This window comes from Paroedura picta, chromosome 2, assembly GCF_049243985.1.
Source record: "Paroedura picta isolate Pp20150507F chromosome 2, Ppicta_v3.0, whole genome shotgun sequence".
NCBI classification, from domain to species: domain Eukaryota; kingdom Metazoa; phylum Chordata; class Lepidosauria; order Squamata; family Gekkonidae; genus Paroedura; species Paroedura picta.
Window position 1 is genome coordinate 56,528,294 of NC_135370.1, and position 24,200 is coordinate 56,552,493.

Sequence of the window (24,200 nt, forward strand, 5' to 3'; positions counted from 1 at the left end):
TTGAGTACTCTCTGGTGCATTTCATCTGGACCAGGGGATTTGAACTCATCCAGTGCAGCTAAATGCCTCTCGACAACCTCTCTATCCATGTTAACCTGCCACCCAGACACTATCCTTTGGCTACAGCCATCTCTAGATGTGCCTAAACACTTTGACCTGTGGGAAAAAACTGATGTAAAATAGGCACTAAGCCTTTCTGCTTTCTCTGCATCTTTCGTTAGAGTTTGTCCATCTGCACCCAACAGTGGGCCTATTGCCTCCTTGACTTTACGTTTGCTCCTCACATAACTGAAAAATCTTTTCTTGTTACAATGGGCTTCCCTGGCCAATCTTAACTCACTCTCAGCTTTGGCCTTTCTGATGATTGATCTACAGTGCCTAGTAACCTGTAGGTACTCTTCTTTAGAGCTCTGTCCTTCCCTCCATTTCCTGAACATTTTCCTTTTCTTTCTTAGTTCCTCTTGAAGTTCTCTGTTCATCCAAATAGGCTTCTTAGAGCTCCTGCAGTGTTTTCGTCTTTCTGGAATAGTCATTGATTGAGCATGCAATAGCTCTTGTTTGAGTAGCGCCCACCCTTCACATGCTCCCTTCCCTTCCAGCATTCTCGTCCATGGTATGACACTCATCATGTCTCTGAGTTTATTAAAGTTTGCCCTACGAAAATCCAACATCCGCGTCTGGCTACAAGCTTCCTTGGCTCCCCATCTCAAAAGGAATTCTATGAGGACATGGTCACTTCCCCCTAGGGTCCCCACCTCCTTCACCTCATCCACCAACTCTTGCCTGTTGGTCAGTATTAAGTCCAGTATGGCTGAACCTCTTGTGGGTTCATCTACCATTTGATAAATGAAATTGTCAGCCAGGCAGGTCAGAAACTTGCATGACTGAGGACGCTTCGCAGAGTTAGTTTCCCAGCACACATCTGGGAAATTGAAGTCACCCATGATGACAAGGTCCTGCCGTTTGGATATTTTCTCAAGCTGCTCACAAAGTGAAGCATCCACATCTTCTCGTTGGTCAGGCGGTCGGTAGCAGACACCAACCACCACACTGTTTGTTTTCCCCTCGCTTATTTTCACCCAGATGCTTTCCACTGTAGATATGCTCTCCTTCACTAGAATTTCCTGACAGGTAAGCCCTTTCCTCACATACAGTGCCACTCCTCCACCTCTTCAATCTATTCTGTTTTTTCTGAACAGTTCATATCCATCCACCATTACATTCCAGTCATGAGAATCATTCCACCAAGTTTCTGTGATGCCTACTAGATCATACCTTTCCATCAGCATGAGAAGTTCCAGCTCTTCCTTTTTATTGCCCATGCTTCGGGCGTTAGTATAAAGACAACTGAATCCTTTTACTTTTGGTTCCCTATGAGCTGGCCTTGCCGGTTGGGCTGCCTCCGATCGTTTTCCTTCCATACACTCCCTATGTTGATTGTCTCCTTCCCCTAGTGGCTTTAGTTTAAAGCTCTCCTGATGAATCTCCCCAGGTTCCTGCCAAACACATTCTTCCCCAGTTTCGATAAGTGCAGTCCATCAGGTGCTAGTAGGCCTTCCTCAAGAAAGCCTATCCCATGGTCCCAGAAACCAAATCTCTCCTGCCGGCACCAACTACGCAGCCAGTGATTCACCTCCATTATCTTCCTCTCCCGATGCATTCCTCTTCCCTTGACAGGCAAGATTGAAGAGAATACCACTTGTGCCCCCATTTGCTTGAGCTTCCTCCCCAGATCTTGATAGTCTTTTTTAATAGGAGCGATGGTATTCAGGGACATGTCATTCGTTCCCACATGGACCATCACAAATGGGTAGCGATCCATAGATTTGAGGAGTTTGGGCAGCCTTTCTGAAACATCTTTAATTTTCGCCCCTGGCAAGCAACACACCTCTCGGGTTAGGGGTTCGGGCCCAGCCACATGGCGATCCATTCCTCTTAGCAGGGAGTCTCCAATTACCAGTACTCTCCTTTTTTTCTTCTTATCAACTCCATTTCCTTCTGTCCCCGTGGCCTCTTCCCTTTGTCTTAGAGTTTGTTTTGGGACCTCTTCCCTTGTTGACCCTTGCACCTCCTCTGCAAGGGCCTGAAATCTATTCTGGAGCTCCAAAGGCCCCGAGAACTGTCTCGCCCTTCGCCGTTCAGTCTTTTTCCGAACTGCCTGCAGAGGCTCCCTATTGTGGTCAATCTCCTTGTCCTCTTCAGGACTGGTTGTATTCTCTTTATTCTCTTTATTCCATGTTGCAGAGCTCTGGACTACGAACTCCTCCCCTTTCTTACTTTGGGTCAGAGTAATAATTCTGTTTTCTAGTGCCCTAATCTTTTCCTCCAAAAGTCTTACCAGCTTACACTTGGGGCAGCTGTAGTCCATCTTGTCTTCTGGGAGGAAGGCAATCATGTCACACTCACTGCACAATCATGTCACACTCACTGCACACAGCCACCTCAAATGGAGAGTTTGGTAGGGATAACCAAGTCTTCTGAAATATTAAGCTGCACTGGAGAAGCCTCAATGGCAAGCAGTGAGGACCAGGGTTTTCCGAACCACAGGGAAGAGCCAGAAGTCCCTGAATTAAAGGGGGAACAATTTTGTTCATTCAGGACTAAAGCAAAAATGAGAACAGACCTGGCAGGCCTAAGATGCAAATTCAGCTGAAAACAAGTATTATCATAGCTAGTAGGCACAGACAGAATTGGGGGGGGGGATGCCTGGTAGACTCTTTCTGGAAAAGTATTAAATATATTTGAAACAGAGTATTTGGGATGATGGTTAGCATGGTCTGATGAAGAAGCCAAAATATGATGCTAGTTCTTCAGCTGGAGGTACTCCTAGATTCACCAATGTGGAGGTTTTGAAACCCCTGCCACTATTCCCTATGTGATATATACATGCTACATTACACATATACGTATGCATTTAGATATTCTGCTTTTCTAATCAAAGGTGACCCAAAGCAGCTTACACTATTCTTTTCACCTCCATTTTCCCCTTACACCAACCTTGTGAGTTAGGTTACGCTGAGAGAGAGTAACAGTTGAACATGTAGTCAAAAACAGCTAGAGGTTCCTGGATGAAACACAGGGTCTTGATATATTTGAATTCAACTTCTGACCTGGTAGAGACAGCTCTGGTTACCTTCATAGATGATCTTCAGAAGCAATTGGATCTAGGCGAGTCGCCCCTGCTGTTACTCTTAGATTTGATATTAGCATTCAACACAGTCGATCATGGCCTGCTAGGCACACCTAGCTGATGTGGGTGTTCAAGATGCAACCCTTAAATGGATGCAGTCTTTCCTCCAAGGCTGTAGACAGTAGAGAGAAGCTCCCAGTGGCATGCCCTAATATGTGAGCTTCCACGCGGAGCTGTTCTCTCCTTATGCTATTTAACATCTATAGGTGCCCCTTCACCATCAGATTCAGAAATGTGAATGCTGATGACTATGCTGATGACACACCGCTATATCTGTTGATGGATTGCCATCCATCACTCTAAGATTCCCTGGCCAGATGTTTGGAGGTTATAATGGATTGGTTCAAGCAATCAGCTGGATTTAAATCCAGCTAAAACAGGGGTTCTCTGGCTGGGTCAACATACCTGAGTTGGGCTACTACAACTCCCAACTCTCGATGGAGTCAAAGTAACAACTTCAGCAACTATCAAGAGTCTATGTATGGCTCTTGGTGCCTCACTATCTTCTGTGTTCCATCCCTCCAATTATGAGAAGAATAAAATCTTATCTCCCCTCCCCCACCTCCTGATACCTGCTTGTAGAAGGCAAAAAGACTGGGAGAACTCCTTTGTTTCAAAGCAAGATCAACTAGCATTTGAAGGGAAGTGAGTCAGTGGGCTAATACTATCCCTTCTCTTCAAAGCTCAGAGAAAAAGAACTCTGTGTCATTTTGAAATTTTCCTAAGGGGGACATTTTGCCATAGGGGCCAAGGTTACAAACAACACCCACCAAGCTTTTTACCATCTTTGCCAGGCATAACAATTGGCACCTTATCTGTCAACATCCAACCTAGCCACCTCCAGGCTAGATTACTGCAACTTGCTCTATGTAGGTCTACCCTTGAAGTTGCTGTGGAAGCCTCATCTGGTCCAGAACGTATCTGCAATGGTCTCTACATGGATCCAATGGAGAGCACACATACAACCTGTGCTCTCCCAGCTGCACTGGCTCCAGACTAAGGATTGGATCATATACAAGGTTTGGGTTCTCACCTGCAAAGTCTTAAATGATCTAGAAACATCATATATGTGGGACCACCTCTCCATTATGTCCCCTCAAAGAATATTAAGGTCAACTGAGCAAAATTTGCCCAAGGTCCGCAGACCCAAGGAAATTAAACAGGCCTCAGCCCCAGCCTTTTTTGGCCCTGGCCCCAGCCTGGTGGAACAGTCCACCAAATGAGATCAGAGCCCTTTAGGACTTTAGACCGGCCTATAGCTGAACTAACATTGGGTAGTGCTGGCCTCTCTTCCCACTCCACCAAGCTAAAACTCCTAATGAGGGTTACCTCCTATTTCCTATATGAGAGACAAATGCACCATGGGCAATTTTAATATCTAATTCCATGCTTTAATGTTTTACATTTAAATTAATTTATTTAAATTTTATTTTGTATTTCTGATTTTATTGTAATCTGCCCTGTGTCTATGGAGACAGGGTAGAACATACATGTAAATATAAATAAAAGTCATATCTATAAATAACTGATACAAGGTTATGAAGCAAGCTTCATTGGCGAGAAGGGATTTTTCCATATCCTTTCCTGTCATTCTAACTACTACTCTCTGTTGGCTCTCATTACAGCTGCTGTAAAGCATACAGGATCTGCAGAATGGTACTCCCAATGCCTATAAACCATTAATATAGCATTTTAAAGCTTTCATTGTTTTCACCCTATTGATAATTTTTTTACAGTTAGAGAATGATGGCTATAAATTAGAGGCTCGCATGCTGTAACATCTATTATCCAAAATGCAGTTCCATTCACAGGAGACCAGATGACAAGTAATTCCCTTCTCCTCCTAACTCTTGTTTTCTGACAATAAAATCTTTTAAAAAACAAATAATAAGCCCAAACCAAATAGCTTTTCTTCCTAGAATATGTTTCTGCTTGAATGAGAGACCACCAAAGAAGTCCCAGGTTGTTAAGCAGAGGCAGGCAATGGAAAACCACCTCTGAATGTCTCTTGACTTGAAAACCCTACACGGTCAGCAGGATTGGATGTAGAATTGATGGCAGTGAACTCTATCTGCCACCTCCCCCCTGTACAGGAGGAGGACATATTTTAGTCCACCTGCAGAGTTTATGGGTCCTGCTGGTTTCATGAATGCCCTGCAGGACTCAGTGCTTCCTGGTGGTTCATTAGGTGAGTTGGTCAATAATCAGAACAGCTGGATGCTGGCCATTGATGCAATCATTCCTTGGCATTCTCCCTGCTCCTGAAGAGGTACATAAGAGGATAAGGGAGCTGAGATGACTAGAGCAAATGTGGAGGTAGTCATATGATGAAGCATTGAGAACATCATATAGGATGCTTATCAGATCCTATGAGATAGCAGTGTGTAGGAAACACAGCAGAAGACAGAATCAAGATATAGGATGATCTTGACAGGCTGGAAAACTGAGCTATAAAGAATTTCAATAGTGAAAAATGTAAAGTTCTGCATTTAGGTTGGAAAAATCAAATGAATCATTATAGGATGGGGGAGACCTGTCTTGGCAGTAGTATGTGTGAAAATGATCTAGGGCTCTTAGTAGACCATATATTGAACATGAGTCAGCAGTGTGACTCAGTGGCTAAAAAGACAAATGGGATTTTGGGCTATATCAGAAGTATAATGTCCAGATCGTGTGAGGTGATGGTACTGCTTTACTCTGCTCTGGTTAGACTTGGTTAGAATGGAAGACTTAGAATACTGTCTTCCATTTTGGGCAACACAATTGAAGAAGGATGTAGACAAACTGGAGCGTGTCCAGAGGAGAGTAATGATGAGTTGCTCAGGATGAGTGATGACAGGATAGGAAAGCCTGTTCAGGAGATCGTAAATCTCTTCCTGTTAATAGGGATGTTAGTGGAGGAGCTCAAAGAGGTGGTTATGTGGTCACTGTTGAAGAAACCATCCCTGGATTTACAGCACCTGTCCAGCTGTGGGTCCTTCTTGCCACAGATCAACTCTTAGTAAACCTAGAGGAAGCTTCAGTTCTCAATCCTTATCAGTCTGGCTTCTGGCCTGACTATGGGGTAGAGACAGTTTTGGTCACCCTAATGAATGATCTCTGGTGCCAGTTGGACTGAGGCAAGTTGGCACTGCTTGTGTTGTTAAACCTCACTGCAGTGTTCAACTTGGTCGATCATGAGTTTCTTGCTCGCTGCCTCAATGATGCTGAAATTCAAGGGCTGATCTTCTTTCTCCAGGATCAACAGCTGATCTTCTTTCTCCAGGGTTCTGCAGGTGCAGTTTTGTCCCCCATGTTATTTAACATCTTTATGCACCTTCTTGCTTAGCTGATCCAGAGATGTGGACTTCAGTTTCATCAATATGCAAAAGCGCATTCATGCATCTCAGAGAGAATGTATCTTACAACTGGAGAATCCGTTAGAAACTTGGGTGGGATCTTTGATCCCACCCTGTCTATGGAGGCTCAGGCCACTAGAAGAGCACAGTTGGTATGCTACCATCTTTTCCAAGCTAAAGTACCTGTCCCTAGAGCACTTAACCACTGTGATCCATGTGATGGTGACTTCCAGTCTGTATTTCTGTAACTCACTCTATGCAGGGAACTGGTCCAAAATGTGTTGGTTGTGGTTCTCACTAGAACATCATGGAGAGCCCATGTTAAGACAGTAATTCTATTTACATATAGATTTTAGTTCCAAAGATTCCTTGAGGTTTGATTAGCTTTATGGTTCCTCAAAGAAACAGTTTCCCACTGATAAACATTTTGATTCCATTACATTATTGTCTTATTTATCTGTGGCAGAAACACCCAAGTATAGTGGCTAAAATACTGGAATCTGGAAGATTTTTGTCCAATATGTTGAAGATGATATTGTTGTTGTTGTTGTTGCTGTTATTTTTCTCAACTGATTGAGATCTTCACTGTGCCATGATGCTCAAGGGGCCAGTCTCTCTCCTACTCCAACCCATATTGCATGGTGGCTCTGAGCATAAAATGGGGATGGAGAGATAGATATAAGCTACTCTGGGATCCCTGCAGGAATGACAGGGGAAAAGGGCACTAAATAATTAAATACACTGTCCCAGTACTAGCTGCCAGAAAAGTTCTTCTATCCAACCAGAGCCAAATGTCTTCAGTTAGTAAGTGTTACACTATCAGAATGCTTCATATATTCTAAAATATTAGATTTCTAACTTTGTAATGTTCCTGGCTCGGGAGCTTCATCAATGATGTATGCTACAAAATTGCTGGGGTGGATCCAACCAGGTTTTCCACTGGTAAAAATGAAAGGAATTGTCCCTCTTGAACACTCAAAAAGGGATAATGGAAGTTGTACAAACAAATGCCATAGGAGATGGGTATTGTCAAAGGAGGGCAGTTAAATGTGATTGAGCCGAACAACCGGTTGGTTCCACTACCCTTTCTATAATGTTGATCCAAGGTAGTAATGTTGTATTTCAGTTTTAAGTGGCCACAACTCTGTGTTGTGAAGCAACTCTCCTAGTGAAGTGAATTTGTACCCTGCCATCTCAATTGATGGTAAGAGGTTCGACCTTCTTCATTGTCTTTGCCTCATATAATAAGAAAAAATCTTAAACTTTTGAGATGTAAGTACTTAAGAGATCTGCAGATAAGATGTGTCTACCAGATCTCATCTGTAGAGCCCTTAACACCCATTCTTAATATAAGAGGCTGTTCTGCAATTCAAGAGGTGTTTTATGACAGGCTCAGTTATGTGATTAACACTGGAATAACTTGCCTACACTCCAATCCAGTTTACTGATGATTCTCATGAGATGCCAGAGCAAAGAAAAGGGAGCACTACTTCTGAAAATGACCCCCAATGGCCTTCACTGTCACCCACATCCCCCTTGGCTCTTAGTATGGCTATTATTTCCAAACTGAACCCATTTGCACAGGTTCATCACAGAATATTGTAATCTGATAAAAGTACCCCCCAAGGCTAGAATAGATAAAATAACTCCCCCCCCTTAATTTCCAGTGAGTGCAGCCTTTTTGAAGTACTTTCTTATTATATTTCAGTTTTAAGATTCTCTCTGAGTTATCAAACCATTCTGATATGCAATCCAAATAATTTTACTTTCCACTTAAGATCAGTATTCCAGTCCTGAAATTTCTTTACCATGGAAAACGTAAATAGGCTTTACAAATGTATGTATGACAACGTAACTCGGGTCCCTAATCAGTGGCCTGTGAGCTACATTCATCTTCTGAGATCTTTCTGTGGGGCCCTCCAGTTTGCTTGTCTGCTGCTATCACCCTCTAGACCAGGTTTAGTCAACCTGTCGTCCTCCAGATGTCCATGGACTACAATTCCTATGAGCCCCTGCCAGCGTTTGATCTTAAGTAGCACCATCTACTACTGTTCTTCCTGTCCCTTTCTTGCAAAGAAAATCCCAACAGCAACATTCCCGCCCCTGTTCTCCATGGTTTCTTCTGTCAGCCCCTTCTTTGTCACATTCTCCATATTGGCCATTCTAAGTACTCTGCTAGCCTGCAAAGCTCAGGTACTTGTACCACTCACCTTTTTTACTTCTCCTCTCCATGAATTGGTATGCTGAAGGCTATATGTGTGTATAAGGAAAATTAAGCAGCTGTGTGAATGCGTACAGGAGATCTCAGGGTGTTTTACAAAGCATGTAGGGAAAGAACAATAAAATGGCTGGGATTTCTATAGGCTACATTCATCAAGGATCCTCCAATTCAGTGGTCCCCAACCTTTTTATCACCAGGGACCCGTCAACGCTTGACAAATTTACTGAGGCCCACTTTTCCCCATTCCTCTTTCCTCTCCCCAGGGAGAGGAATGGGGAGAGGAAAGGGAAGGCGACTGTAAGCTGCTTTAAGCCTCCTTTGGGTAGGGAAAAGCGGCATATAAGAACCAACTCTTCTTCTTCTTCTTCTACTCCTTTGCAGAGGGATGTCACCGCTGCCTGAGCCCCTGCTCCACTTCCTTTCCCGTCAGCGCCCCTGACTTCTCACTGCCTGCAGGGGGGCGCTACCAGCAGTAGCTGCGCAGTGCCATGCCAAGGGGGAGCCCCAGCCATGGTGGCTGCTGAAGAGCACCTAAGGTGAGCCGGCGGCAGAGTTGCAGGGCAGCCCCCAAGGCAGCAGCCGGGGAGGAGGCCAAGGAGGCTCGATACCAACTGATCCATGGACCGGCACCAGTCCCCGGACCGGCGGTTGAGGACCACTGCTCCAAGTGACTTCCAAGGTTGCTAGTGAGGTTGCTCCAAAAACATTCTTCCTTCCTCAAGAAGAGCTTGTTGCTCTGACTTCTTACCTTGCTTACTTCTGCCTCTCTTACCCCACCTTCTCCAGCTACGAGTCATCTCATGAATATGTGATTGCAAGAGCCAATGAGTGATCCATTGAGTTGAGAAGGAAAGGGGGAATCCTGACACAAAAGTGACGCTTAGCAGGGAAGCTAATGGAATTCTTCTTTCCACAATTTCCTCCAGCTAAGTTCTCCCCCCCCCAGCTGCCATTTTGCTTCTCATGAATGAGGCATAGAAGGCAGGCAGTGATGCATATATGCACCCTGTGTATAATTTGAAATCAACTTAATGGCATATCCTCAGCTCCAGGGGGGAGGCTGCTCTTTCATTCACTCTTTCTCCCCATCTGCTCTTGTTGGGAGGATCCCACTTTTTAAAGAATTAGCATGTGTAGATTTAAACTCAAAGTCAGTGTGCTTATCTGTTCCACATAATATATTTCTGGTAAGGCCTACTATCCCCTACCCCTGACTACCCCCTTCTCCCTCCACTTACTTCCCTCCGAGGCTCAGAGGCTGCAGATCCCCTCTGCAGATCCCTGCTGGAGGCCCCCTGCCAGTGAGTTCCCTTCCTGGGGGCCTCCAGCCTGCAGCCTTTCCAGGTCCTGGGGGGCAGGGAGAGGCCATGCATAGAGTTCTTCTGCAACCACATACCCCAATATAGCACCCACTGTATTCCTGAATGCAACATGCTTGGCCCCTTGTTAAAAAAGAAATCTCATAGTATTCTATGTATTTAGGATTGCAATTCTGGCATTTGGTTGGTCAGATTCATATTCCATTTTTAAAATTCTTCTTTGCCTATGCATATGGCCCAATAGTCTTGAAAACTGTAGTGCGGTGGTCCCCGGGCCGCAAAGGCCCTGGCACCAGGCCACGGCTCCCTGCCTCTGCAGGGCCGTGCCGGCCCGTACATGCACTTTTGCGCCATGCGCAGCCACAAATATGCACATGTGGCACTGCCGTGCATGCGCAGCCAAGTGATCGCCATCCCTGCCGCCGCCGGTCCACAACCTAAAAAAGGTTGCGGACCACTGCTGTAGTGGACAGGGAGGCAGGGGTCTCTTCGCTTTGTTTTGCTAAGGCTAAAATAAAAATCCCCAGCTAATAACAGCTATAGCAGGTTGGATTTGATGGAAATGGGAAGAAGTAGCCCCCTAACATTATGCTTCTATCTTTTTCTATTTTTTCAAGGATTGAAATCTTTGCAATTGCTGCTCTGCTAACATTTCTGTAAGAAGATATCTACAAAAGAAAGTGCTGTTTTTTTTTAAAAAAATGAAAAATTGCAGATCAGCAGCATGTCATTAATGACAAATGGGCTAATGAGTACTACTTTGTTTTAAACAAGGAAAAAACAATTTGCCTGATATGTCTTAAAAATGTCTCAGTATTATAGTACAATGCTAAAAGGCACTTTGAATCCTGCCGTGAGAGCTAGTAAATATATCAAGGAGAGGTGCAAATGAACAAGATAAAGTCTCTTTTAAAATCACAAGCTTCGTTGGCTATGCCACCAGTACGCAGTCCTCTGAAGTTTTTCATGGCAGACTCAATACGGTGCCTTCCCCAGTCATTACCGTTTACTCCCCAGCAAGCTGGGTACTCATTTTACTGACCTCAGAAGGATGGAAGGCTGAGTCAACCTTGAGCCAGCTACTGGGAATGAACTCCCAGCTTCATGGGCAGAGCTTTCAGGCTGCATGTCTGCTGCCTTACCACTCCATTTCAGGGATACCTCCATGGGAAAAAGGGTTGAAAAAGACTTCCTTAAATGTTTTTTTGAATCTTCATTATGAAGATAGTGTCTTCCACAAGTATAAAAGAAGAGGTCAAGAAGTGCTTTCTGGCCCTGGTTGGATGTTTGATTTGATTTTGATTTCTTAAGTGATATCACAGAGCAATTTGAACACATAGAAGCTAAGGCTGCAGGGGAAAAGAAAGTTTATGTGTGACAGGTATTCTGAAATGATTAAAGTTTTTGAAGGAAGACGAAATATTTTTGTGAAGCACATTATTGTGGGTAACTTTTCAAACTTCTCATGCTGCAATGGGCTAAAATTTGTGAAGGATATGAATTTACAATTTAATGTTGAAAGACACATTAAGGCTCTGAACCTATTGGAGGTGGAATTCCAGAACAGATTCACTGATTCCGTAAGCATAGAAAGGAAATTAAAATGTTTCCAAATCCATCTGATGTAGCACCAGATTATGCAAGTAACTTCTTTCATATGAAACTAATTGATTTGCAAGCCACTGATCATCACAGAGACATTTACATGAAAATAAATCCGTTCAATTTATCTTCTGGTCTACCCAGTATATTTATAAACCAACAGAAATTTGCTTCAGGCATATTCACTGTCTTTGGCACCGCATGCATCTGTGAAAAGACTTTTCCCAAGATGAAAATGGTGAAATATAAGTGCAGGTCAAAACTAGCATTTTAAGTGTGTCCATCACAAACCTTGACTAGGGCATTAAATGCCTTGGCTAATGGAACATAGCCAGAAAAATCGTACTGACTACATAGGCATGCATAGTTAGATAAAAGGATTCCACAGTGAAATATTTTTTCAAAATGGATTCCATTCAAAGTAGCATTTCTTTCTTGACCTCTGAATGTTAAGTTTTGATCTGAATCTAAATATGTAGCCTATGTGGTGCTCTAATTTGCCCCCCCACACACACACACACACAAAAAGGGTCAAAATATGGAAAATGTGATCAAGCCTCTGTAGGGTAAAGCGTGTTGTAAAACTGAATATTAATATTTATTAAAATTAAAAACCCAAGGCTTAAAATATAGCCTCATTAAACTCCAAGTGTTAATTCATGCGAATGCCACCACTGACCAGAAACATTTCGGCATCAGTGCCTTAATCAATGGTCAGGCATAAATAAAAGCAGCATATATAAAATACAGGAACAGAAATGTTAAATACACAGTTGGCTCCTTTAAATACAGTGATATAATATGTTAACTATGGTTCATCCTCTCTTGAAGAAGCTATTGCTGGATTAGTGGGGTCTCCACCTACTGCATTGTATCATATCTTGAGTTTCTTGGAAAGGTAGTTGAGAGGGCCACCACGGACCAGCTCCAAGCATTTTTGGAGGAAACTTTGGCCTTGGACCCATACCAGTCTGGCTTCCATCCTGGCCATGGGGTAGAGACCATGCTGGTTGCTCTGATGGATGATCTCTGGCACCAGCTAGATCAGGGTGGGTTGGCCATTTTCATTTTGTTAGATCTATTGACTGCATTCGATGTGGTCGATCACAAGCTATTGTTCCGCCATCTCACTGATATGGGGATTGGGGGATCAGCCTTAAAATGGCTGGCCTCCTTCCTTAAGAACCGGTTACAGAGGACAGCTGTGGGGGAGGAGTTATCTAACCCCGTTGTGCTCCCATGTGGAGCACCGCAAGAGATAATACTCTCCCCCACACTCTTCCGGAGTTATGGGCTAGGGTGTCACCAATTTGTGGGTGACACCCAGTTCTATCTCTTGATGGATAGCTGTCTGGACCTCCCCCAGATACATGTGCCAGTTGTTTGGAAGCAGTGGTTGAATGGCTCAAGCAGAGTCCTCTAGAAATTCAAACCCTCCAAGATGGAGGTCCTGTGGCTGGATAGAATGGGACAGGACCCGGAACTGTGTCTCCACTGCCTGGATAGGGTGCAACATACACAAGCACCAGCAGCCAGGAATTTGGGGGTGATCTTTGATGCCTCCTTGTTTATGGAGGCTCAGATCATGAAGGTAGCCCAGACAGTGTTTTTCCATCTGCACCAAACATGCCTACTAGCTCACTACCTGTCCATGGAATACTTGGCCACAGTGATCCATGCAACGGTCACTTCCATACTAGACTTCTGTAACTCACTCTATGTGGACCTACGCTTGTCCCTCACCCAGAAATTGCAACTGGTACAGAATGTGGCTGCATGGGTCCTCACTAGATCATCTTGGAGGGCCCATATCTAGCCGATGCTGAGGCAGCTGCACTGGTTGATAGTTAACTTCCGGATCAAGTTCAAGGTTTTGGTTTTGACCTTCAAGGCTATACATAGCCTGGGTCCTCCTCTCTGCGGGACCACTTATCTCCTTATGCTCCCTGCAGGGCATTACACTCCGCAGGTATGAATGTGCCGGTTGTCTTGGGCCCTCAGGAAGTTTGCCTGTCCTCGAGCAAGGCCAGGGCCTTTTTGGTTCTGGCCCACACCTGGTGGAGCTGAGGGCCCTGATGGAACTCTCTGGGTTCCATAGGGCCTGCAAAACGGAGCTCTTTAGCCAGGCATTTGGTTGAGGCTGGGCTGGAGACCAGGAATTAAGATCAGCTCTCCTCCCTTCCTTTTTGTAATCGGTACCCCCCTAGGCCAACATCACCTAGGGACAACTGTTCGGACATTACAACTGCACACAGAAGAGTTTAGGTGCTGGAGGGGCTGAGTAGGGTATAAATTGTTGCCACCATAAATTGAATCAATTGTATCAATTATGCTTATTGTATGAGGATATTGGGGTTTTAATGCTTTTATGCCTTTTATATAAACCACCATGAGCCGGCTGGGCCGAGAGTGGCAGTCTATAAGTTTAATAAATAAACAAATATGTAGGACACTAAGTCCTTAATCAGTTCTATGGACCAGAAGGCCAGATACAATTTTTTGAGGCCTCTTTATATTTCTAAAGCAGGACATGGTCCAGATGAACACTTCCAGTGTCCAGTGAATGTATTATAGGAACCAGCCTTTTTCAGATGAGTTTTGTCCAGAGATTCCATCACCTTCTAGAACAGCAGCTTGTGAAGTGCCATATTGAATGGACTGTGCTGTTAACTGAGAGGTCTCAGTGGTCATCCTGTTCTCACTCATGCTCCAGTAAAAACGCAGAAGGGAAGCAAAGCTGGACAAGATATATATTGGCATTACAGGGAGAAGGTGAGTAGCAGATCTCTAGAACTCTCAAATAATTTTATCTGGCCTTCTGGTCCTTAGAATCGAAAAAGGTCCTTAGTGTCCTACATAGTTAACATATTATAGCCCTGTATGTAAAGGAGCCAACTGTATATTTAATATTTCTTTTCCTGTATTTTATGTATGCTGCTTTATTTATGCCTGACCATTGATAAAGGCAGTGATGCCGAAACACATCTGGTCAGTGGTGGCATTAGCATGAAGGTATATCTGGATTTTAATGAGGCTATATTTCAAGGCTTGGGTATTTAATTTTAATAAATATTAACATTCAGTTTTACACCACATCTTATCCTACAGAGGCTTGAGCACATTTCCCTTTTTCTTTTCTTTTCATTTCTTTTTTTCTTGGGGGGGGGGAGAGATCCTTGACTTGTCAGGATATTTTCTCCTTTTTGCTGTGCTGTAATGTGGCCCCCATATTGCCAGAAGGGCCTCCTACTGAAAATGAAACAAAGTAACACTGATAAACTTCTTGCTTGTCAATAAACACTAAACAGCCTTTTTTCCCTCAGTTAATTAATCTCATTAACCTCAAGAATTTTAATTAATTTTTCTTAAGTCAACACAGTCTACTCATTTGTAGAAGAATCGTTCTGAAGGATACAATAAGAATTTAAAGTAGGTTGTAATTCCTAAGATTCATTAACAGTGCAAAAAATAATTAGCAATATCTTCCTTTTAAAAACTATTTTGGGAAACATCTGTGCTTTTCGCTTTCCTGTACTACTAAAGCAAAACAGAAGGTTAGATCATGGACGTGCTAAATATGTTGTTTTTTATTCACAGGGTAACCTTGATACAATTAACACCATGGTGATTTGCTGGATGTACATTTTCTTTTCAGAAGAAGTCAACAGATGCTAAATGAATCTCTATACTTATCCAAAACATATCCTAGGATGTTCCTGTTTGAATGCTGGTTGCAGGAAGATTTTGGAATCCCTTGATAAAGCGCTGTTTGGTGAAATGCATTGGAAATCTTTAAAGAATGCTTCCCATTAAAGAAATTGTATTTTGAAGATTGAAGACTGTTTGTGTGTCTACTTGCTATGCTGGATTCAGCAATCTTGTGTTACCTACCATATAGGGGACCCAGTGTCCTCTAGTTTACTTACTGTGCTGCAATCTAGAGGTATTCATAAAACTGCCCAAATGTTTTCTCATGAGTTTATTTTGTTCTGTTCTTTATTTAAACCCATTTCAGTGGTTACAGTTGCAACACTCAAATCTTGCAAAAAGAGAGATCACGCGACAGCTATCTTTCTAATATTTGTGTCCCCCACTTTGTGTAAACAAAGCAAGATGAATATTTCCCAGCTCTGGTACATGCAAACATGTACTTGCCATAAATCTAGATTTCAAACTGCATTAATACAAGTTTGAAAATACATATGCTGTCCTATCCATAAAAAGTAGCAACTGTGCATAATGACAGGATTTAAGGTAGTGTCATCTCTTTTTACACCCCAACTTGGCATGAATAGGGTCTTCTCTCCTCACCAGCTCTTTGGGCAGAAAGAGATGACTATGGAACAGTTTGATCCAGGAAAAGCAAGAAAATCTCCCCCAAACAGGCTGCCTATGATTTGGTCTGCTTGTGTGTCCCTGGCAGCAGGTCTGCCACCTCCAGCAAAGGATTACAGCCCCCCTAAAAGAACTGTGACTCAACCCACACACTAGTCTCCAGCTTGGGGTCTTCTGGCTGCCCTTTCCTGTCCTGGCCTTGGGTTTCCTCCCCATGCTGGCAGGGTAATTAAGTAGGGGATATTCTACCAACAGTCCAGTTTCATCAGTGGTTGCTGGGAAGATCTGCCTTTTTCCTGTTGGTTGAATATCCCCCACTAAGGGCCAATCACCTCCAGTTTTAAGAAGTGAGTCATTGGCCAGTACAGTACATGTTTTATTATATGGAAAGATATGTTCAAATTTCTTGCAAAGACCTATAGATGTAGTATGTAGTGTCACTTGCTGAGGTAGAGAGTGCCACAGTCTGGAGTTAGAGGCTGAAAAAGACCTCATGAGAATTTCTGCCAGAGTTAAGTTAGGTCTTGCAGGTTCCTCCAAGAAACTCCCATTCATCCATCATAAACCACAACAAGGGTAATATGAGAGCAGGTAGTCCTTCAGGTACTTTACCACTAGTGGCCACCCAAGAACCCATCAATCAAGCAAACATAAAATGGTTCTGAAAAGGAAACTCTGGAAAAATTTCAAACACCCCAAGATGTTGCAATGAGGGGTGATATATAAATTGAATAAATACATTTTAAAAAATCCAAGATACAGATTGTTGTAGGTTACGTTTCCACATAATCTGAAACAAACTGATTCTAGAAGGAGTTAGGGGCCAAGCGCAGAAGACAGACAGCAGAGGCAGTGGCACTGGGCAGGGACAGCACTGAGCCCCATTCGCTGTACTGCCACCATCTACGCCATCCATCTTCCATGCCTGGCCCCACACTTCTGATGGCAGGGCTGGCTGTGTGGGGTGGGGGACAGTGGTGGCAGAGCAAGTGAGGCTCAGTGCTGGTCCTGGACAGCTGCCACCTTCGCTGCCCATTTTCTGAGGCTGGCCCTACACTCCTAGCGAAACACCAGCCGCCACCACCTATCTTCCATCTACTGGCATGCTCCCTGGGACAGGATAAGCGGACATCACATCTGTAGTCATTTCTGTTTCAGGGAGCACACCAGTAGATGTGTTTCCATATAAATAAACATTGTTAGTTGCAAAGTCGTGTCCGATGCATCGCGACCCCATGGACAATGATCCTCCAGGCCTTCCTGTCCTCTACCATTCCCCGGAGTCCATTTAAGCTTGCACTGACTGCTTCAGTGACTCCATCCAGCCACCTCATTCTCTGTCATCCCCTTCTTCTTTTGCCCTCAATCGCTCCCAGCAATCAATCCATCAATATAAATAGGGTTTTCAATAGATAAATATATAAATAAATAAATAAATATGAATAGGGTTTTCATCACCTAATTAATTGATTGTAAAGGTTCTCAATTTTATCCTCAGAATTCCCCCATAGTAGATTTTGTCCCTCCAGCCTGGACCATCATTAAACAAAAAAAAAAAGATGATAATAGGGAAAAAGGGCTGTTTACCAAGAAAGAAGACAGAATGGAAAATCCTAAATGCAAGGGAGGGAAGCGTTTAAACCTGATACCTACCAGACCATCTCCTCATAGAAATAAAATAATGTGGTTTGTTTATTTTGAATATTATCAGCCTTTCTTATGCAATAATCTGACATACACACAGGATTTTTGTTGGTCCCTCAGTTACCTATGCTAAATCAGTATATGCATTTTTAATTGTTATTGACTTTGTAGTCCGTCTCCCTCCAGGGATTCAAAGCAGATTACAATCACAATCTAACCCACATAAAACCCCCAATCCTTAAAGCAAAGTTAAAAGGCCCCCAATTATCATAAATATTAGATGGCTATAAGAACCCTCCTACCTCCCCACAGTCATCCACCAGGGGGTTCGCAGGTTGGTATAACACAGCCTGGTGGGGGGGGAGGGGATTGATTTTAGGAACCCAACCTCAACCAAAGACATGGTGAAACTGGTCCATTGTACAGGCCCTGCAGAACTTTGACAGCTCTGTCAGGGCCCTCAGCTCTCCTGAGAACTCATTCCACCAAGTCGGGGCAAGGACCAAAAAGACTGGTCTGTGTGGAGGCCAGGCATATCTCTGTGCAGCCAACTGGGTGGGACAGATAGCAAATCAAGAACAAAAGGGACTGCCCAGCTAAAGAAAAACATAAAAGAGAAGTGGAGAAATGGAGAGCACATAAAGTAGGGCAAAGTAGGGCAATTGTCAAAAATCTATCAGACAGGGATATTTGAGTGGGCCCTTAAGATCCCTTAAAAATCCTAAACTTGTTCACATCACATTAAGAATCAGCACTTTCCACTCAACCATGAAATGAACTGGAAGCCTATAGATTCTCCCACAGTATTGGCAAAATGAATTCTGAATTACTTTATTTCATCCATAATTTCACAGAAACATTTTAAATGAATTGAACTTTCTCAACAGGTCCCAAAATCAGGTGTAAGCAATCACTTTACAGAACTCATATTCTGAGCACATGGATAATACATTCTGATAGCACTGAAATGATTGTGAGCCATTTAACTTGCCCGTTTCACTTCCCCTCACTGCCAAATTGGGACAGGGAGAAAAACAGACCAATGATATGACTCACAACCATTTCAGCCAATCAGCTAAATGGACAAGTTAAACGGCTGCCAGCCATTTAATCCTCCCCAGGAGAAAGGAGGATCCAAACTGGTTGATTTGTTTTGGGAAATTCCTGTTTGGAGTTCAGTTTTAGGGCCACCCCAAGCCCCATACCGAACCAAACTGGATATTTTTAGTCTCATGCCCATCCCTACATTAAACTACCATCTTGTTCAACCAATTCTAGGGCATGACATAAGCTGTCACTGTAAGAATGAAGACATGCATACCTTCTAGGTAAAAATACTTATTCTGATTATTTTAGTCTCCAGGAATAACAAACATGAGTTTGTTTCTCTGACTTACACTGTACATCCAGCATAAACGAATACAAGTTTTCTTCAATGATATATACTGATAAATAATACCTTTTAGCTGGGACTTGGCCAGAATTATTCTTTACACAGAAGACCTTCCTGGTCTGTATGCCCACTCCACAAGTAGTTTCACCATTCCAGTAAATTGTAGCATTCACAGCAGTTATCAAGGTATTTTCTGAGCAGGGACTCCATGCAGATGTTTCCCAGTAGACCTGATTGCAAGAGTGATCATTGCACAATCGATGTTCTTGTAATGCATGACTAGGAGGACATGCCTTTCCACCTATAGGACATAAAGAGAATGATTTATGCCAGTGGCTTGACACACTGCTTGCAATTCTTGTTCTGGTTCGTAATTAAGTTTTTTTTTCCTGCTGCAATAAGGGGGATTTCAAAAATTAGTCTCGCAGAACATTCCAACTTAACATATTTAAGGTAAAGGTAAAGCACCGAGTCATGTCTGACCCTTGGGGTGACGCCCTCCAGCGTTTTCATGGCAGACTCAATACGGGGTGGTTTGCCAGTGCCTTCCCCAGTCACGACCGTTTACCCCCCAGCAAGCTGGGTACTCATTTTACCGACCTCGGAAGGATGGAAGGCTGAGTCAACCTTGAGCCGGCTGCTGGGATTGAACTCCCAGCCTCATGGGCAAAGCTTTCAGACGGCTGCCTTACCACTCTGTGCCACAAGAGGCTCTAAACATATTTACTTAGCTTTATATCACAACACTGTTCAAATGAATTGTCATTTTTTGGGTCCACAACCAGCTATCTTTAGTTGCTCCAGCTTACAGATTGGCTTCCATTCATGAGGCATAAAGTTGCATTCTCCCTGCCCTGATAATTCCAAAATATAGCTGTGCAATAACCAGGGTGAGGTCATGGATGCACCATTCCCACTTAAATCACTGATTTGCTTCAATTAATAATGCTTGAATAAACAACAGCCATAACAGCAGCAGCAATACAGCAGCTTAAATTCAAAGAATGAAGAGTTAATGGAAGCCAAATTGAGGGATATTGCTTGAACTTGCCAATATTTATCCTACAGATTTTGAGTGAATAAAACCTTATTTAAAGACAGAAAAGAAAATACTTCATAGGAGATTCTCCCTCCAGCGTAGCAGTCTCTCCCCCCCCCCCCGGCCACCAGTAGAAAAACAGAATAAGTTTTTGTTCCCCATCATTGCATCTCTGGTTCCAATGATTGTACAAATAGTGTGCTGAAAAATAAAATGATACTTGATCAAGGAAGGGGTGGGGAAGTCATTGATTCTTAAGTTAAACTAATTTTTGTGCTACATAAGAGCCAGTTTGGTGTAGTGGTTAGGAGCGCAGACCTCTAATCTGGCAAGCCAACTTTGATTCCTCTCTTCCCCACATGGAGCCAGCTGGGTGACCTTGGGCTCACCAAAGCCCTGATAAAGCTGTTCTGACCGAGCAGTGATATCAAGGCTCTCTCAGCCTCACCTCCCTCACAAGGTGTCTGTTGTGGGGAGAGGAAAGGGAAGGTGACTGTAAGCTGCTCTGAGACTCCTTCAGGTAGAGAAAAGCAACATATAAAGAACCGACTCCTACTCTTCCTACTCCTTCTATAACCTCCAACTGAGTTTAGGGTGAGGGGTCCCTGCAGTGCGTTCAGTGCCACTTGAGGCTGGCTTACCTTGTTCCTGGGTTTCAGCTGCTGTCTGGGACAGGGAGCTACTGGGAACATACCCAGTAGGCCAAAAGGCTAATCCAACCCACAATCCAACTGAAAATAGATCTTTACTTGCTATACAATAAGGAGGCCAATCAATTAAACTTCTATTGTTTTAATCCCTCTGCTTATATCAATATAGAATCATCCTGCCTTTGCTCCCCAGTAGCTGATATAAAGAGCCATACCACCCCTGTACTGGACAGATACGATCTCCATCATGATAGCAGCCATTGATAGTTCCATCCTTCATGAACTTGTCCACTCCCCTTTCAAAGCCTTCCAAGGAGGCCGCCATGACCACATCCTGTGGCAGTGAGTTCCATGATTTAACTATGCACCATAGGAAGGAGTACTTTCTTTTATCTTTCCTGAGTTCTCCTCCCCTCCCCCTTTCACCTTCCTGGTTCTTGCATTATGGTACAACACGAAAAGCTTATACTATACTGACTGTACTGCACACAGTTGTAATCAGTGCTCAGAAAGACTTTAGATTACTATTTCCTTTCTTTCTTTTGGGAAAAAAATCAGTCAACTCGTATATCCATTTATGTTTTTTTCTCCCACACACATCCTGAAGATGGTTTAAGATGAATAAGTAAACTTTCATATTGTGCATTTTCAAAAAAAAAAAAAAGATATTCACATCTATAAAAGTGTCTTTTAAAATCATACATTTTATACTACACTGTTCCATTGAACCAATTTCAGAGGTAAGATACGATAGCTCCTGCTTTTCATTTCTCCTTCTAAAGCTCAAAAGGTACTCTGCTATTATACAGATAGATGTTTGGCCCCTGCCTTGCCTCAAACAGCATCTTCATCTGCTTTCGCTGAGACTCCCAAACCTAATGAACAGCAGAAAACAGACAGAATACCACCGAGGAATGTTTCAGAATCACACATAACCAGTTATTTTATCTGTCCGTTTTGATAGAATTATGCCATGGGGCACGTAATACACTGTTTGAGATACAACTGTGCTAAAGCATGTACATCTAAAAAAAACCTACTCAGTTTTAACATGAAAACATGCAGTCAGTTTTTTCTCTGTGCTTCTCCACAGCCCAATCCTGGACATGTTTATTCCGAATGTTTCTTGGGCTCTGTGTGACCTCCTCATAAATCTGCATGGGATTATAACTCCAGAGTTCTTTATAGATCTACAGTAATTTGCAATGTTATTGGGAATGAATGTCATCTAATTAATTTCTCTATGTAAATCTATCTTCTAAAAATTCAATATTTTAATGTATACCATAACTTCACTGTTTTCAGATTCCAAGTTGGCAAATCAGTAGATTAATGAATATTTGCACATGCAATTTTCCCCCAAGTGATGAGTCTTATTAATTAGCAGTAGTACAGTAGAACTGGGGTGGGGGAGGGAGGATATCTTTCCATGGAGATGTAGAACAGCCCACAGCTTTGAAAAATTGAAGACCAGACACCCTGAACACCATTATGTCCTTTGTTGGCCTTATGTCACAATGTTTAAACAAGAGATTTATTTTTTCAAGGACAAACATGACAGTCCTCAGCAAGTACATTCATGCTTGTATGTGTTCCCAACCTCTGTTTTGTGTGTTTTAAATTGGTTGTGGCATAAGAAGCCACTGTTGAGTAGCTAATCTGATGTGATGCAAGGATTATTCGCCTTAGATGTCAGGGAACATAAATTGTTCAGAGCAATTATGCCTTTCTTTCATCACAGACATGTCATGCACCAAACAAAAATGTACATGGTCCTCCCCCCAAAAAAAGTATACTTCTCCCATTTCCCATCTTACTTTCTACAACTTCTGTGCCATATCTGAAGAAAATGTTATTGGATGCAATAAGTCTTATTTTCAAATGTGTGGGCTCGCACTTAAAAAGTTTTAGAACCACTGCTAACAAAGTTCAAGCTCTCTTGAGACAGAAAGCCTGGCCCAGCATCTTAACCCATCAGAAAGACTCTCATGCTTGTTGCACCATAGGCAACCTCTAAGGTAGCAAACAATAGCTTTAAGAGATCTGCTACTCACCTTCCCCCTGTAATGCCAATATATATCTTGTCCGGCTTTGCTTCCCTTCTGCATTTTTACTGGAGCATGAGTGAGAACAGGATGACCACTGAGACCACTCAGTTACAACACAGTCCATTCCACACGGCACTTCACAAGCTGTTGTCCTAGGAGAAGATGGAATCTCTGAACAAAAATCGTCTGATACATCCTCCCCTAAAATGGGCACAAAATGAGAAGGAACAAAAAGGCTTAATACGCATGCTGCAATAGCCCTACAGCCATGATCCCATGATATGACATGGTGTTTAATATGTGTTTGCTATCCCCCACCCTAAAACCACTGCTGTCCCAGCCAACTTCAATTCCATATTCAATTAATTCTACAATTTTGATGCAGTGCCATAGAAAACTCTATGCTAACTTGTCAGATCTGGCCTTCTGCAGTTCTCTGGACACATTTTGGAAGATGAAAACTTCCAATAGAGGTAGCAACATTGTGAAGGATTCTCCTGTTTGAACTCTCTAAAGTGCTACCCATCCTGCTACGAATGGCATCCTCACTTGGAATTCTCCCCCCCCACACCGTCATTGTCTTCAGTAAACTCAAGAGAGACCCTCAGCAGTAGCCAGTCTTTTAAAAACATGGTAAGAGAAGCAATGAAACTTGGAGCGGGAGCTGCAGAAAGAAAACTCATCTCTTTGTTGGCAGCGAGGCTGGTGTCTATCACGAGGCAGCCTGGCATATAATTATAATGTAGAGGGTAAAGCTCTCTATTGCATTTGCAAAGCAACGTCTCTGTGCCAGCCAGCAAAGCAGAGAGACGGGCTGCCAGAGGAAGTGCTTAAAGCTGTCAATTGTGCAGCAGTAATTTCTGCATTTATATCTCTAAATGAGGACAGCCTCATAGTCCCCGAGGTGCAAATAAAACTTTTCAAGCATATTATAGGGAGTAATAGAGAGAAGCAAGCACGCAGTCCTGATACAAGATATTTTCCCCCAAATATTTGCTTTTTAATCCCCTCTTCCCAGAATTTGTTTCTGCCAATCAGACAAAGCTTCTGACTCTCTTGATCACTGTATTATCCTTCTAACCCAATGAGTGATTAAACACATTTGAAAATCCCTCTCTCACGGCACATCACCTGTGAATATGAGTCTATTTCTCTGATGCCTTCGGCAGGGTTCTCTCACTGCCCCAGCCCCATGCTTAATCCTCCTTTCAGAAGGGTCCATTTCAGCAGGAGCACTCTGGCTGATCACATCAAGCTGACAGGTGGGTGCATGGAGGGGTGGGGGCATGGAGGAAGATCTTAAACCATGCCCCAGTTATGTGTTTGCCTTTATATGTTGTTCTGGAATTACTCTCCTCACAAGCATTTGACAGCCCGTCTATGTTGTGTTTGTTACAGTCGCTCTGAGAACTGGGGTCAAG

General features: G+C 43.1%; 1 protein-coding gene across 4 annotated transcripts in view; it reads right to left on the bottom strand.

Annotated features, from left to right (window-relative positions):
* THSD7B (thrombospondin type 1 domain containing 7B) overlaps nucleotides 1-24,200 on the bottom strand; it is a 702,862-nt gene that overhangs the window by 239,404 nt on the left and 439,258 nt on the right. For all 4 annotated transcript variants that reach the window (XM_077320192.1, XM_077320193.1, XM_077320190.1 and 1 more), the window contains 2 exons: nucleotides 22,786-22,980; nucleotides 19,109-19,343 (listed from right to left, as the gene is read on the bottom strand). In XM_077320192.1, coding sequence (XP_077176307.1) covers nucleotides 19,109-19,343; nucleotides 22,786-22,980 — 430 coding nt within the window. The remainder of the gene's footprint in view (nucleotides 1-19,108; nucleotides 19,344-22,785; nucleotides 22,981-24,200) is intronic.